The sequence below is a fragment of the Bombina bombina genome, chromosome 4 (assembly GCF_027579735.1).
Source record: "Bombina bombina isolate aBomBom1 chromosome 4, aBomBom1.pri, whole genome shotgun sequence".
Lineage (NCBI taxonomy): Eukaryota > Metazoa > Chordata > Amphibia > Anura > Bombinatoridae > Bombina > Bombina bombina.
This window is the reverse complement of record NC_069502.1, coordinates 242,007,167-242,022,740: the sequence shown is the minus strand read 5'-3', so window position 1 is coordinate 242,022,740 and position 15,574 is coordinate 242,007,167. Positions and strand designations below refer to the sequence as shown.

The 15,574-nt window shown below is 38.2% G+C and overlaps 1 protein-coding gene and 1 long non-coding RNA gene across 3 annotated transcripts in view; one reads left to right on the top strand and one right to left on the bottom strand.

Annotated features, from left to right (window-relative positions):
* Window positions 1-1,908: 1,908 nt before the first annotated feature.
* LOC128656132 (calcium-binding protein 39) overlaps window positions 1,909-15,574 on the bottom strand; it is a 101,467-nt gene continuing 87,801 nt past the window's right edge. For both annotated transcript variants that reach the window (XM_053709856.1, XM_053709857.1), the window contains one exon: window positions 1,909-4,324. In XM_053709856.1, coding sequence (XP_053565831.1) covers window positions 4,136-4,324 — 189 coding nt within the window. In that variant the 3' untranslated portion in view covers window positions 1,909-4,135. The remainder of the gene's footprint in view (window positions 4,325-15,574) is intronic.
* On the top strand, window positions 6,286-13,474 carry LOC128656134 (uncharacterized). Its single transcript, XR_008401978.1, has 2 exons — window positions 6,286-6,831; window positions 12,674-13,474. It is a non-coding gene; the product is annotated as an uncharacterized LOC128656134 (long non-coding RNA).

Below are 15,574 nucleotides of genomic sequence, written 5' to 3'. Positions count from 1 at the left end.
GGCACAGGAAAAATCAAAGGAACTTTCCAGTCTTCGTAAACTCTGTCTAATTTAGGTATCATAGGTTCTTCAGGCAGCGTGGCCTCTGGAACCTCTAACATAGACAGAACCTCCTTTAGATTTAAAATTGAGCACTTAAAGCTACAGAGATTAACTCATCATCGGATAACTGGGACATAATAGCTAAATCCAATAAATATTTAGATGACTCCGAGTCAAGAGAGCTATGTTTAACCTTTCTATTGCATTTGTTAGAGCGGAGTAATGCACTGAGGGCCACAGACACTGCCGTTTGTAACTGCGCAGCAAAGTCCACAGGAAGACCCCCTCCGGATGGAGGATTAGATGCTTTACGGGGAACTGCATGTGGAGTGGATAATGTAGCAAGGGTAGTAATCTCACAGGACGCAGTGTCCTGAGAGGTAGACGGCTCAGAGGGACTAATAGCCTTAGCAGGTTTGTCTCCCTTCTTAGACTTTATAACGGTGTTAAGGCATGTGGAACATAATTAAGTGGGCGGAAAACAAACGGCCTTCTCACAATATAAGGTATGATTTAGTACAATAGAAGTACCTTCTAACATGTCAGCTCAGGTTATACCCACAGAAGGACATAAACAAAAACTTTTTTTGTTTGTTTTTATATACTCCCAATGGCTGGGGCACTCACCACCTCCTAAACCCAGACAGTTAACAGACGAAACGCTCTCCTCAGGTTGAAGTCTCAGTTGGAATGGAGGGAATGAACATGGACCACATGCTATGAGAAGTACAGCAAGTTAATAGGAGCTGTGCAACACTCAAAAATGAAAGTGAAACCTGTTTGTTCCAGCCAAAAAACACAGTCTATAAGCCCAAAAAATAAAATCACACAAAGCAGCATGTAGATAATTAATACACCAATTAATTAATCCAAACTTTTCAATAAACACCCCTCAGAGGATATTAACCTTGAATCCTATAAAAGGTATAAAGGAGCCACACTGTGACCCTGTTATAACGTTTTATGTGCAAAAAATTGAAACCATCTTACCACCAGGATCCATGCTGTGGAACAGAACACAGACTCTCAAGTGTGACAGTCTTATAGCAGCGCTCCTGACATAGACCTGAGTGAGAAAAAGCAGGCAGTAAAACTCGTCAACACTGATTGCTAAGGAGCGGTTAGCAGCAGTCTCCAGACTCTAAACCTTTCATCAATACTCTCACTGAGAGGTTGACATGACTACTTAAAACGCAAGTCCTATCTCAAAGGGCAGATACCCTTTTTCAGGACTCTACATATCTTCTGACACTTCTCTGCCACCTCATATCGTGACGAAAGGCAAAGAATGACGGGGTAATTAGGAAGTGGGAGGGATATTTAAGCCTTTGGCTGGGTGTCTTTGCCTCCTCCTGGTGGCCAGGTGTTGTATTTTCCAAGAGTAAGGAATGAAGCCGTGGACTCTCCCCATCTTAGGAAGGAAAATATTTGAGTAAACTGTCCCTTTAAACTGCTATGAAAGATATGTGTACACAAAGAAATAAATAAGTGATCATAGAACTTGAAATTACAAAATGACCTCCGATTATTAACCTAAAACTTCCAGACTTGCTTAATTGTTCAGAAGGTGAAATCAATGACCCTTTTAATAGCTTCCTAAAGGTCTGTCTTGATACCGTTTGCTGTAGGGTTGAAGATCCATCTTCAGTTTTGATCTTTATGCAGGCTCTTGCTATAGTGTTTTTTTTTTTTTTTTTTTTTTTAAGATTCAGATCACTAATTTATTAAGTGAAAATGTGTAAAATATGGTTTAACTGAATAGTAGCAAATGTTTGTATACCTGCACATTACTATCAACTAGCCTGGGATCTTGTAACAATATTATACTTAAAACATTGAATATGATATTATGAATCACCAATACACTATTTTACTGTACAGTTTATTTTTTTTTTCTTTACGAATAAGAGGCCAAAAACTTATGTACACAGAGATTCTAAAGAAACCCGAAGCAAGTCCATACAAAGCTCAATTGTTTCCCCCCTCACCCGAGGCTTTGTTTTCTGCACCTTCCAGGGAATTTGGGGACATCAAATAACACATTTATCTGATGGGAACCAAACCACATGCAAAGCCCTGAGACTGTCCCAGCTGCATGCACAATGCAGGAAATCCCTCATACAATAAATAAATGATGTAAAAAAAAAAATGCAATGATTTCTTTGTTCATTATTATTTCACTGCTCTTTTCGTTTTAAAAATGTAATCAAAATTTAAAGGACACCCTCTGCATGACATGAAAAAGGTTTTATGAAGGTGCCCTCGTTACTGCCATTTGCCCTACACAGCTATGTACACTGATCATACACAAGACAAGCATGAATTTGCAGCTCACCTTGATACAGAACGCACACACACACACAAAATGCTTACTATCCTACTTCATACACAGCTGTTTCAAAGGCTTAACCACACATTACTATACCGTCCTCTCTTCTGCATGCATTGGAAGGCTCTGACAGTACAGTGAATGTGTGTTATAGCTCTTATTTTTCATAATAGGATAGTTTTGTTTGTATGTTTCTCATGTCTGAGGGACCTGCTCTGTGTGCGGAAGTGGGATATAGCAGGTTATTCTGCCTACTCAGGGTGAAGCAACAAAAATAACACTAGTCGTCACAAACACTGCCCAAAGAAAGGGAAGTTCATAAAATCCTCTATTCTTGATGGGTCTAAAAGCAGCATTTTATGTTCACAAACCTGCTGCTGCAAAAAAACTATTCTGACTGCATATTTCCAAGCACTGCCGGCAAGCAGAGTCCTAACCCCATTTAAGGGACAGCTGGTCATTAAACCAACTACCAATGCTCTTATTTAGTTTGCATGACTTTAGCATCCCTCACTAGGTATCATTTTCATTTAAGAGGCCTTGTAAAGTATAAATTAGATTATGATATGGAGTGTTCTGCTACACTGCAGGCACCTCATAAATCAAACAATGCAACAAGAATATAAGGAGCAGGTGTTAACAATATCTTACTGAATGGAGAATGTTTTGTACAAAGCAGAGTGTGTACAAAGATTTGGAATTCAGTTTACTGATGTTCAACAATCATTACTGTAAAGGCTAGAAATACCAACTGCTATTTGTGCCCCTTAAAAGTACAGAGTTGCACAGCATGATTTTATAAAGCAGCAATTTCAGGCGATTAAAACATTTTCACTAGGGACATAAAGTGCTGCTTTAAAGAAGAGGGAGAAAAAAAAAAAAAGGAAAAGAACAAAAAAAATCTTAAACTCCTGTTAAAATAAACACACGATCAAAATAAGCAAGTAAGCAGTTGAAAGGCAGATAATAAATGTACACTAATCTTTACATACCCTCTGTAGAATGTTCCTCAGAACTGACACTGTTAAAATACATGTTGGCTACAGAATCCTCATTTCCTACTGATACACTGTGGTCCACACCCCGCATTTTTATTACAAATAAAAGCACTGCAGTTTTGCATTTTACTGAATTGTTTTCTGTCTGAAATCAAGGCATAATATAGTCTTAAAACTAAGGTACCAGCTATGCACGGATCAGATTTGTGCTCGATTTCTATTACAAGTTTATGTGCAAATATGCTGATGGAAACAGATTCTTCCCATTGTATTTTTGCAAGCATGCAACGCCTTGCTTAAAAAAAAAAAAGAGAAAAAAAAAAGAAAAGGAAATAAAGTACACATAAGCCATCTTATCCAAAATCAGAACTAGTAAATGTACACTCGCTCCTGAGACACTTGTCTTTTGTTGTAATTCCTTTTTTCACTTTCTTCCCTCAGCACTCCAAAACTGAACAATCATTAATCCCATACTAAAGCAACAAAGGAGAAAAGAGGGAAGAAATAATCCCATCATGTACTATAAATGTGCAGGGGGGACAAACTAAAGTTAGCTATGCATTCATCCCTTAACCCCTGGGCTGCTGGAGGTGCGTGCAGCATTTGGGCTCTTCCAGCAGGGAAGGGGTTACACTCGGACTAAAACTTCAAAAACAAATGGAATAAGGTGAAAACCGTTCAGGATAGTAGTGAGGACGTTGCTTGCAAAGTCCATGGGATGCTGAATACTCTTGCAGTCAGCAATGGTTTGGGTCCCCTCACACTCTCAGGCATCTTGCTGTGCAGGTCTCTTCAGGTCCCGGATTTGTTTCACTAGGTAGGTTTTCTCGTCATTAAATTGCTCATCTTCAGTGCGGTCATTCTGGAACTTGCTGAGGAATTCAATAAGTTTGCTCTGATTTTTCAAGAGGATGTCCAGAACAGGCTGTGTCTTGTTGGGGTTTGCAACAAAAACCTGCACAGAAGGAGGAGAGGAAACAATTTTATAAATCAAGACATATTACTTGTTCCAGCTTTTCTCTCTTGAAATAAGCTAATTGGTTATTAAATTCCCAGGAATCATGGGTCAAGGAAAATAACTGATTAAAAGTCATGGTCACATTCTGTAATGGATTTATTTCAAAATACCCATTTAAATTTGCAAAGTAAAGAGCTGTTGATAAATAAAACATAATAATTTAAAAAGGATTTCCATTTACCAGCCATCAATGTTTCCACTTTTGAGCAATCCTACAACTTGTAATTAACTTTCTGGTATAAAAATAAAATTGTTCTTTTTTTTTTAAATGAACTCCATTTTCTCACCCTGAGCGTCCCCAGCTAAGGTATGTGTGTAGATGGATGGATGGACTGACTACATTTGTTAAATAGGTTTGCGTCCTTTCATTATTACTACATTGTTAGTTGAGAATATCATTCCTGGCCAGCAGGATGACGCAAAGAGCACCACAGCAAAGCTGATAAATATCACTTCCTACCCACAATCCCCCAGTCATTCGACCAAAGGAAAGAAGAGAAAGGAAGCAACACAAGGTGCAGAGGTGCCCGAGGTTTATACAACAAAAAAACCTGTCTGAAATATACAGGGCGGGTCGTGGACTCACCGTGTCAAGAAATAAATAAATTTATCAGGTAAGCATAAATTTAGTTTTCTTTCTAATGACACGTTGAGTCCACGGCTCATCATCAATTACTGTTGGGAATCAATAACCAAGCTAGAGGACACATGATAAGGGAGGGACAAGACAGATAATCTAAATAGAAGGCACCAGTGCTTGAAGAACCTTTCTCCCAAAAGCAGCCTCAGCCGAGGCAAACTATTTAACTATCAAATTTGAAACATTCAGAAAAATCAACAAATCTGATCAACAGAAGCTTCATTCTTAAACTCAAGAAGCAGATACAGCCCTAGAGAAAAGAGCTGTAATTATCTCAAGAGGCTGCTGTCCAGCAGTCTCATAATCAAAGGAATTATACTTCCAACCAAAGGGAAAGAGAAGTAGCTGTCCCAGAGAAACAAAACATCCAAACAGAAAACTGGCAAAATCCTTAGTTGCCTGTAGAAAGAAATTAAGAATATGCACAACATTCAAGTTGTGCCACCATCGTTCCTTATTGTAAAAAAGGATTGGGACATAGACAAGGACAACAATCTCCTTCATAACATTCCCATCTAACACAAGTTAGGAGGAAAACCTAACTAAATACGAATAACCACCTTATCTGCAAGAAAGATAAGATAAGGCGAAACACACTGCCAAGCTGAGAGTTCCGAGACTCTCCGAGCAGGAATGATAGCCTTCCAAGATAACACTTAATATCTACAGAATGTACCACAAAACCCTAAGAACAAGACAAGATTAATGCTCCAAGGGGGAGCAACCGACATGAAGGACAGGCCTGATAAAAAGATTGCACATCTGGCACGACCAGCCAAACGCATAAGTAGCCAAATAGATAAAGCAGAATCTGACCCAGCCAGGGTACTGACTGTCCCCAGACATCCTAGAGACCGGACAGATTTCTATGATCCTGACTCCACTCCAAGAGAACCATTGGATACACACCAATCAATAAAAATGTCATTTTATGGCAATTCTTCTAGAAACAGGAAAGCAAGACTGAGTCATAGTCTCAATGACTGACTCGGAATCCCAAGCTAACACAAAACAAAGTGTTCAATCTTCAAGTAGGCAGCATCGGAGAAACTAGATGAAGATGAAGGAAGGGATCCTGACTCAGAAGGCCTTCCTCAGGTACAGCCGCCAAAGAGAAGATACAACATTACCTATAGGTTGATGGGTATGTATGTATGTGTATGTATGTATATGTATGTATGTGTATATATATGTGTATGTGTGTATGTATATGTGTGTATGTATATATATGTATGTATATATGTATATATATATATATATATATATATATATATATATATATATATATATATATATATATGTGTGTATATATATTATATATATTATGTTATATGGGTAATTTGAATCTCACATATTAAGCATATTGAGGGTAACTTTAAATCTAGTATCAAATGTTTATAAAGCAGCATTCCACAAGTTTCTTTCTGTATAAGTTGTAACATATGTTTCTAATATAAGTTCCTCTCTACAAATGGATATGGGCATATTCTGTTATGTGCTATAACAACATTCTTATTTCCTGTGGGCCCCTTATGCAGATGTGAAGTTAACTACGTTTTTTATATATTTCCTGTGACCTCATGTATGACGTATACATTCCTATAAATTCTTTGTGTGTAATTCAAATAAACGGGACTTTTGTGAAAACACTCAGTTGCATGTGTGTGTGATTTCAGTGGTCACCCCAGGGCCCTGAAGAAAACGTGTGCCGCACCCTTATCAGCCAGAGCAGAGCTAAGGAACAAAAGAAGTGACCCTACAAAACTGGCGTCAGAAGTGGAATGAAACAGGGAACTCTCGGAAGGTAAGCTGAACAAAGAGTCCTTTTTATTCTGACCTTTTTTCTCTTACCACGAGACCCCTTAAGTTTCATTTTACATAGGAATAGTTGGGGAATATATACATGTGAATCTTTGGTAGATTCTAAAAGAGGAATAGTAGATTTTTTTGGTAAAAATCAGGTTAAATATATATATATGAATCTTTGGTAGATTCTAATCAAATCTTAAAAAAAAATAAAAAAATAAAAAATAAAAAGGGAATAAGATTTCTTTGGTAGAAATCAGGTTATATAAAGTCTGGCTGAAGGGTTAAAACACACGTTTTCTTATTGCTTGCTTTTGAAATATTGCTGTATGGCTAACATTGTTTTAAAGTTATAAGATAAATACTGCATTGTTTATATGAATTCTTATGCTGCTTGTTTTTAAATATGCTGTATGGCAAAATACTGTTTATTTGTATAAAGTGTTAAGGAAGTAAAATACTGCTTATTGTTTAAAGTATTAAGAAAGTAAACTGTTGCTTATATGTATTGCTGTTTCTGAATGTTAGTTAAAATGCTAAATTTTTTCTGGTGAAGGGTGACCTTTGACCTAGAGATAATTAATGCCAGAAACTACTGAAAGAATCAGCATAGTGATATTTTTTTTTTCTTTCTCTTGTTGTAAACTTAAGCATTAAGCACAATAACTGGTAACGGAGTACAACCATTCTAGTTAATGTGGTTTATGCAAAAAGATTCAATAATTAATTGCTCTTAAAGGTAAAGGTATTGTATTTTTTTATTTTTATTATTTTTTATTATTTATTTTTTTTGTTTTTTGTTTTTGTTTTGTATTGTATTATATTTTGTTGTAAATGTTTTAAAAGATAAGTTAGGAGTTGAGAATGGGCAAATCCCAGTCTAAACAATTTCCATCACCTAGACCAGGTGAAAATTGTAAAGATTATGTGGGAAGGGTGTCGCCCGATGGGTTTATGTATATTATTCCTTGGGTTCAGAATATGGCAGAATGGACAGAAGCTATGAGAAGCTCTGATCCATTCCCCAGAGAGGGGGATAATGATACATTTCATATGAAAATGGTAAAAGGGTTGTGTCTAGGTGATGAAGAGGCATTTCCATGGTATAATGGTGATCCAAGATGGAATATGGATTATATGAAAAAGGGTGGGGAAAATTGGCTGACTGTTGCTCCATACTGGCGATATATTGATATAGATGGGAATAAAAAGAAGGGTAAAAGTGAGAAGCAAAGACAGAAAACATATTCACCCCCCCTGCCCCATATAATGCCCCTCACCTACCTTTGCCATCATATAACAGACTATATCCTAGCCTCCCATCCCCTAGTGACATAGATCTAGAGACTATTGCTATTGCCTCTGCTCAGGTACCCCAGGAATGGACCTTGCCAGGACCTTCTGTAACTCCCCGATACCAGGTCACTAAACCCCCAATTATGCCCAAACCCCCGATTAAGGTTGAACCAGTAACACCTTCCTACCCCCCTACAATAACCCCACAATATAAAAGAGGGAATGAAGAAGTAGAGGAGGAGGAGGCAGCTGTACCAGAAGCTAGTATGCCATTTCTTACTGTGGGAGACCAATTAATTATTAAACCTTTGTCCCCGGGTGAATTAAGGGAAATTACCAAGGGAGCCCCAAATCCCCGTCAACATCCATCAGCTTGTATTATGTATTTAAAAAGAATGTTACAAGGACAAAACATGACACAGACAGATATAAGAATTATTATTGATGCACTTCTAGACTATGACCCTGAATCAGGTTGGGAGTGGGGTAATGTAAAGAGTATTAGTAAATTGAGTCGAGATCCAACAATTAACTATGCCCTAAACACACGTGAAGGACTTGATGAAATGTGGACAGAATTAAGTATAGAAATGCATAGAATATGGAAGGATAAACAAAGTATGTCAATTGCACTAGCGTGCAAACAGAATACAAAGGAAACAGTAGTAGAATTTGTTAAGCGTTTTTATAAATGCTGGAAGGAAGAGGCTGGAATGGAATCAGGAGATGCAATGGGCTCTCTGAAGGTCCAGACTTGCATTAGTAATATGCAACCTCAGCTTTCTTTGTTGGTGAAACAACTTGTCTCTGATTGGCCGGAGTTGACTCCAGCAGAATTCTTGAAAAGAATTCATGAAAAAGAAGGGGCAGGTTGTTTTGACATCAGGAAATTAGAAGGAAAAAATGCTGCTTTTTATCAAAAGCAGAGTTTACAACATTGTGATCCATTCCAGGCCAGGGAAAGGGATAATACAGGGAGCAATAGAATGTATGTGAGAAGTAGAGGGAGAGCTAGAGGAAGAGCTAGAGGGAATTATACTTCAAACAGAACACATTGTTTTAACTGTGGGGAACAGGGACATTGGAAAAATGAATGCCCAAAACCCCCTAATAATTCTGGCCCCCCTTACAATCCCCGACAGTATAACAGACAGCCTTACATAGCCCCTGCACCCATGGAGGCACCCAAACACAACATACAATGGCCATAGGGGTGCCTAGAAGGTAGCACTCCAATTTTTCCAGTGGTGTCAACAAGTTATCATGAGCAACCGTACTTAGTCCTAGAAGTAGAGGGAGAACCCCTACCATTTCTAGTAGACACAGGAGCTACATGCTCTGCCTTATGCTCAGATATGTATGATGGCATTACTGGAAAATCTGAACCTTCTCTAGGGATTAATGGAGTGCTGACTCAGACTCGCATCACACCGCCGCTTGAAGTTAGGGTACCCTGTACTGGCCAACAACTTTTGCACCCATTTTGTATTATAACTGGGTGTCCCCTTAACCTTTTGGGTCGTGATCTTATGGGTCCCCTTGGTTTGAAAGTAGCTGTCACTAGACAGGGTGGGTTAGACGTGAGTCTAGGGTCCACTAACCTGTGTTTTTTTAATGACATATTGACAGATGTCCCATCCTCTGTTTGGGCATCTTCAAAACTTGACGTTGGTTTAGTTCAGTGTACCCCATATAAAGCCAGATTAAAACCTAATACTACTCCAGTGTTTATTAAACAATATCCATTGTCTAGAGAAAAGAAAGAAGGGATAAGACCCATGATAGAGGAATTCCTTAAACAAGGAATCCTCCGTCCAGTAGTTTCTCCCTATAATACCCCCATAAATCCGATCCCAAAGAAAGACAATGAATATAGGTTAGTACAAGACCTAAGGGCAATTAATGAAATAGTAATCCCAATTGCCCCAATTGTCCCAGATGTTACAACCTTACTCACAGCCATTCCACATGATGCCTGTATATTTACAGTCATTGATTTAGCTAACGCATTTTTTTCAGTCCGATTGGACCCTGAGACACAGCTACTTATGGCTTTTTATTATGATGGGCGTCAGCTTACCTGGACACGCCTCCCTCAAGGCTATGTGGCCTCACCTGCGGTCTACTCGCTGGTGCTCCAACGTACCTTGCGGTCATGGACTCCCAGCCACGGTTCCGTCCTCCTTCAGTACGTCGATGACCTACTGTTGTGTAGTCCTAACCAGGAGGCTAATACAGTAGATACAATAAGTCTGTTAAAACACCTTGCTGCTGAAGGTCATAAAATAGCAAAACATAAGCTACAAGTAGGAGTGACAAAAGTGGATTACCTTGGTTTTGTGCTTTCCCAAGGCCACCGGTCCATTAGTCCCAAACGAATCCAAGCGATTCAACAGATCCCAAAGCCAGTTACTAGAAAGGACATGCTCACCTTTCTAGGTATGATTAATTATTGCAGACAATGGATTCCTGAGTGCTCCCATCATGATTCCATTCTAAGGCAAGCCACAAAAGGGGATAGCCCTGAACATATACAATGGACCACAGACATGACTAAATCCTACATAGCTCTGAAGACTAGCATTATTAGTGCCCCTGCTTTAGGACTACCTGATTATTGTAAACCATTTCACTTGTATGCGAGGGACAATTGTAAAACCATGGCTGCTGTCTGTGCCCAAGAGCATGGTGGAGGCAATATGCGTCCCGTAGCTTTCTTTTCCAAAGTAGTTCCAATACCGGTACAAGGGATGCCGGCGTGTCTCCGAGCATTGGCGGCTTGCGCCATGGCTGTAGAGATGGTTGAAACAATCACATTAGGCCATCCAATAGTACTACACACTAGTCACCAAGTTTTACATCTTGTAAAAAATGTCACTACCCAACACATGACTTCTCAAAGACTTTCTGGTTATGAATGTATATTACTGAATAATACAAATCTGACTATTAAATATAGTAGTGTATCCTCAGGGCCAACTCAAATACTTAGTGCCTTACTTACAGGATCACCAGACTTTCCAACAGATCATGATTGTATAGAGGTAATACACCACATTACCACACCAAGACCTGACTTGATGGATAAACCTTTTGACCATGCTGATAATGTGTTTGTTGATGGTTCTTGTTCCCGACCTAGTGATGGTATTTATAAGACAGGCTATGCCGTTGTGCAACTACCAGACATTGTTCTAGATGCAGGCCCCATTCCTTATCCTTCTGCACAAGCTGCAGAATTAATAGCACTTACAAAAGCATGTAAATTGTTTGAAAATAAATCTGTTAACATTTACACTGACTCTCGCTATGCTTTTGGGGTTGTGCACGATTTTGGTATGATATGGAAACAACGTGGTTTTGTTTCAGCAGATGGCAAGACCATCTCTCATACAGACCTGATTAATGACCTTTTAGAGGCCATACAACTCCCAAAGGACATAGCGATCATACATTGCCGTGCACATACATACAAGTCTGACCCTATTTCCTTGGGTAATGCACTTGCGGATAAAATTGCTAAAGAGGCTGCTTATGTTTCTCATACACCCAAATCCACCATCCGTATGTATGCTGTTTTAGCCCCACCTTCATGTCCTACAGACCATATGCTTCTTGAACTCCAGGGACATGCCACTCCTAGTGACATATCTTTCTGGACTACTAATGGGTTAGCTTTAGATGAGAATGGTTTGTTTTCTAAAGAGGGGAAGGTGGGCATACCGGAAAGCAGTGCACCACTCTTTATAGCACAAGCCCATGGTGTTGGACACCTAGGTATAAAACCAACAACTAACTTGTTGAAGCAATCTTTCTACATTAGAGGTATAGGTGATCATTGCAAGGCATATATTAATAGATGTGTATATTGCTTACAGACCAATGCAACCATTCCCAATAAAGCCCAGCATGACCACTTACCCCCACCTATAGCCCCATTCACACATCTACAAATTGATTTTACACATATTCCAAAAACTGGGACTAAACAATTATATCTGCTTGTAATAGTTGACCAATTTTCTAAGTGGCCAGAAGCTTTTGTTACCCAGAGGGAAGATGCAAAAACAGTCGCTAAAATTTTAGCCACTGAAATAATTCCCAGATTTGGTTGTCCGCTTCAGATTAATTCTGATAACGGTCCAGCGTTCATTAGTAAAATCACACATGAGTTAGTAGAATGGTTACAGATTAATTGGAACTTTCACATTCCCTACCATCCTCAAAGCTCAGGGATTGTAGAAAGAATGAATCGCAATATCAAGGAAAAACTTTTAAAGGCAACAGCAGGTACATGGGTTAAATGGCAAAACTATTTACCTGCGATTTTAGCAGAAATCAGAATGACCCCAAATAGGACAACCAGGTTGTCTCCATTTGAGGTCCTAATGGGTAGACCATTCCCAACTCCATGGGTAAAAGGCCCACTTATCATTAAAAATGGTGATTTAGATTGTATTAAGGAACAATATGTAAAACAATTGATTGATAAATTGAATGGCATCTATGGTGATGCGTCTTCCCGTTTACCTCTTCCCTCACAGGAACCAACCCATCCTTTCAAGCCTGGAGATCTGGTCTGCATTCGCCAGCTGAATAAAGCAAAGAAAGGAGGTTTCCCGTTCAGCAAGCCAGTCACTGTGATCGCTGTAACCAGGACTGCCGTACTGACTGATGACAAGGACATCTGGATACACGCTTCACGAGTGAAACTCTGTCCAAAGAGAGGAGAAGCGGGTGACAAGCTATCGGTCACCCCTCACAAAGGAGAAGTGGGTGATAAGGTATTGATCACTCCTCACAAAGACCAGGATGACCATCTCAATCATGGATCCAAGACATTTCTGCAAGATCTTCCTTTTCCTAATGGGGATATTGATATTTGTGTATATCCCAATAGTATTAATAACGGCATGTTATTACACACCTGAAGATGCTGAACACTTTACACCTATTTGTGAACTATTTAAAACAAATAATAACTCTAATCTTTTAGTAAGACCAAAAAGGTTTGCACCATTACATAGGACACCCCGTGTAACTGTCAAATGTTATAATTTGTTTGCTTGGTATGGTGATGCTATACATAATTATAGCATAAACCTAGAAGGTAGGGATCCAAAATGGTGTAATATCGAAGAAAAATGTGAAGTATTTATTTTGGAATCTGCATCAAAAAATCTATGTTACAATAACATTTCAAATATATTAACATTAACCCCACACAATGATATACAACAATGTAGCATGCAAGTTACTTCTTATATCAACTATACAAGCTACCTCTTGTCAGATCTTCCCCCCCGTTTTATGGGAATGCCAAATAAATTTAGTTTCAGAATGAATTCACGTTCAAGTACACATGAACAAGATTCAAAAATATTTGGTAACATACAATATTTTCTATCTTTTCTTTATCGTAACAATCTAACAATGCCTAACATAACAACAATACAGGATGGTGGAAATCAAACTACAGTGATTACATGGCCTCAGAATACATACCTTGTATTTATGAGTACACGGTTTAGAAAGGGTAGTTCCTCAGAAAGTGTGCATGGTGGTTTTATACACTTTTGTAATCCACACACAACACCCAGTATTACACAGTTACACACAATACCCCTTCCCCACACTTGTGTAAATACTACAACATTCTCCCATATGGTACACATTTCCCTGAATATTTCTACCCCAGATGTCTCCTTATGTCGCCCGTCACGCAGACGACGTGAGTGGTATGATACTTTGTTAGGAGGAACTGGTGTAACTTTAGGTGTTCTTAATGGTATTGATAGTGAAATTATACGTAACAAAATATCAACTGCTGGTGCAGATATTGGGTCAGCATTACATTTGACAGGTCAATGGGCTCCTACTATATATGAACCTCAACGAAAGGGATTGCAACTTGAATCTAGTATGTATAAATATTTGAATAACATCACAATGGCCGTAGAGAATTTAGTCTCTGATAGTAGTAGTTGGAGCCTTTGTGGTTTACGTTATGTATATATGAGTCAACAACGTTTAGATTTAGAAAACATTCTTAAGTTCCCTAAGAGTGATAAACTACGCACCTTGTTAGAATTAGATAACCCCAAGCATAATGTATGGTTGAATATTGACACTTCTAGTGTAAAGTGCGTTGAATGGGAACATAATGGTTATGTTTCAAAACACTATTGTCTAGTATCAATTACTGCCTACACACCTGATGTTGTTAAATTAGCTTGTAAATTTTTTGCTTTACCTCATCCAGTTTTTAATCTCTTACATTCTAATTGGACGTGGTGGAAACCTACATTTATTGGTAAATATATAATCCCTGCTGAAAACACCACCACATCCCTTGAGCATTGTGATAGAACTGATCATGGTTTAGCTTGTAGATATGCCTCCCCAATCTTTGAACCCTGTTTATTAGCATCTGAGATTAATTCTTGTACGTGGCAGATATATCCAGAGAGTTTTTCTGTCATGCTAGAGACAGCCCCTCAAACTGTGTGTATGTCTACAAGTGTGCCAGTTGACATTCCTATTATTGACAGTCAGCTACCATTTTCTGGCTGTGTGTTTAATGTTAGCTTTTTGACTTGGGATGATAATAGTTACTTTCTACACCCTGTACTTACTTTTCATGAACATACTTTCTTTGCACCCCATGCCCTACCTATTTCTTCTTATCAGTTACCTGTTTCTACCATCCTTCAATTAATGGAAGGTCAAAAAGAAATGTTCACTCACTTACAAGGACATGCTAAAGCTATCTCTCATGGGGAAATACAAACCCATTTTGTTAAAAACAAATTATTAACTGTTTCATCAAAAATACAACAAGATTTAAGCCATCATTGGTATGATTTTTTGACAGGATGGTCCCCCACTGGGACAAAAATGGTTAAATTTGCTTTTTATCCTCTGCTAATTATTGTATTTTGTTTACTATTATTAACATTGTTTAACTGTTACATGTCTTGTACTTTACGAAAGAAAATATCAGGTATGATACAAGATGCAGAAAAAGTTCAACTGCAAAATTTAATTAGAGGTAGACCCAGATAGTTTATATTGTAGGAACATTACAGATTATGTGATCACGATGTGATCAAAGAGGGGAATGATGGGTATGTATGTATGTGTATGTATGTATGCGTATATATATGTGTATGTGTGTATGTATATATATATATGTATGTATATATGTATATATATATATATATATATATATATATATATATGTGTGTATATATATTATATATATTATGTTATATGGGTAATTTGAATCTCACATATTAAGCATATTGAGGGTAACTTTAAATCTAGTATCAAATGTTTATAAAGCAGCATTCCACAAGTTTCTTTCTGTATAAGTTGTAACATATGTTTCTAATATAAGTTCCTCTCTACAAATGGATATGGGCATATTCTGTTATGTGCTATAA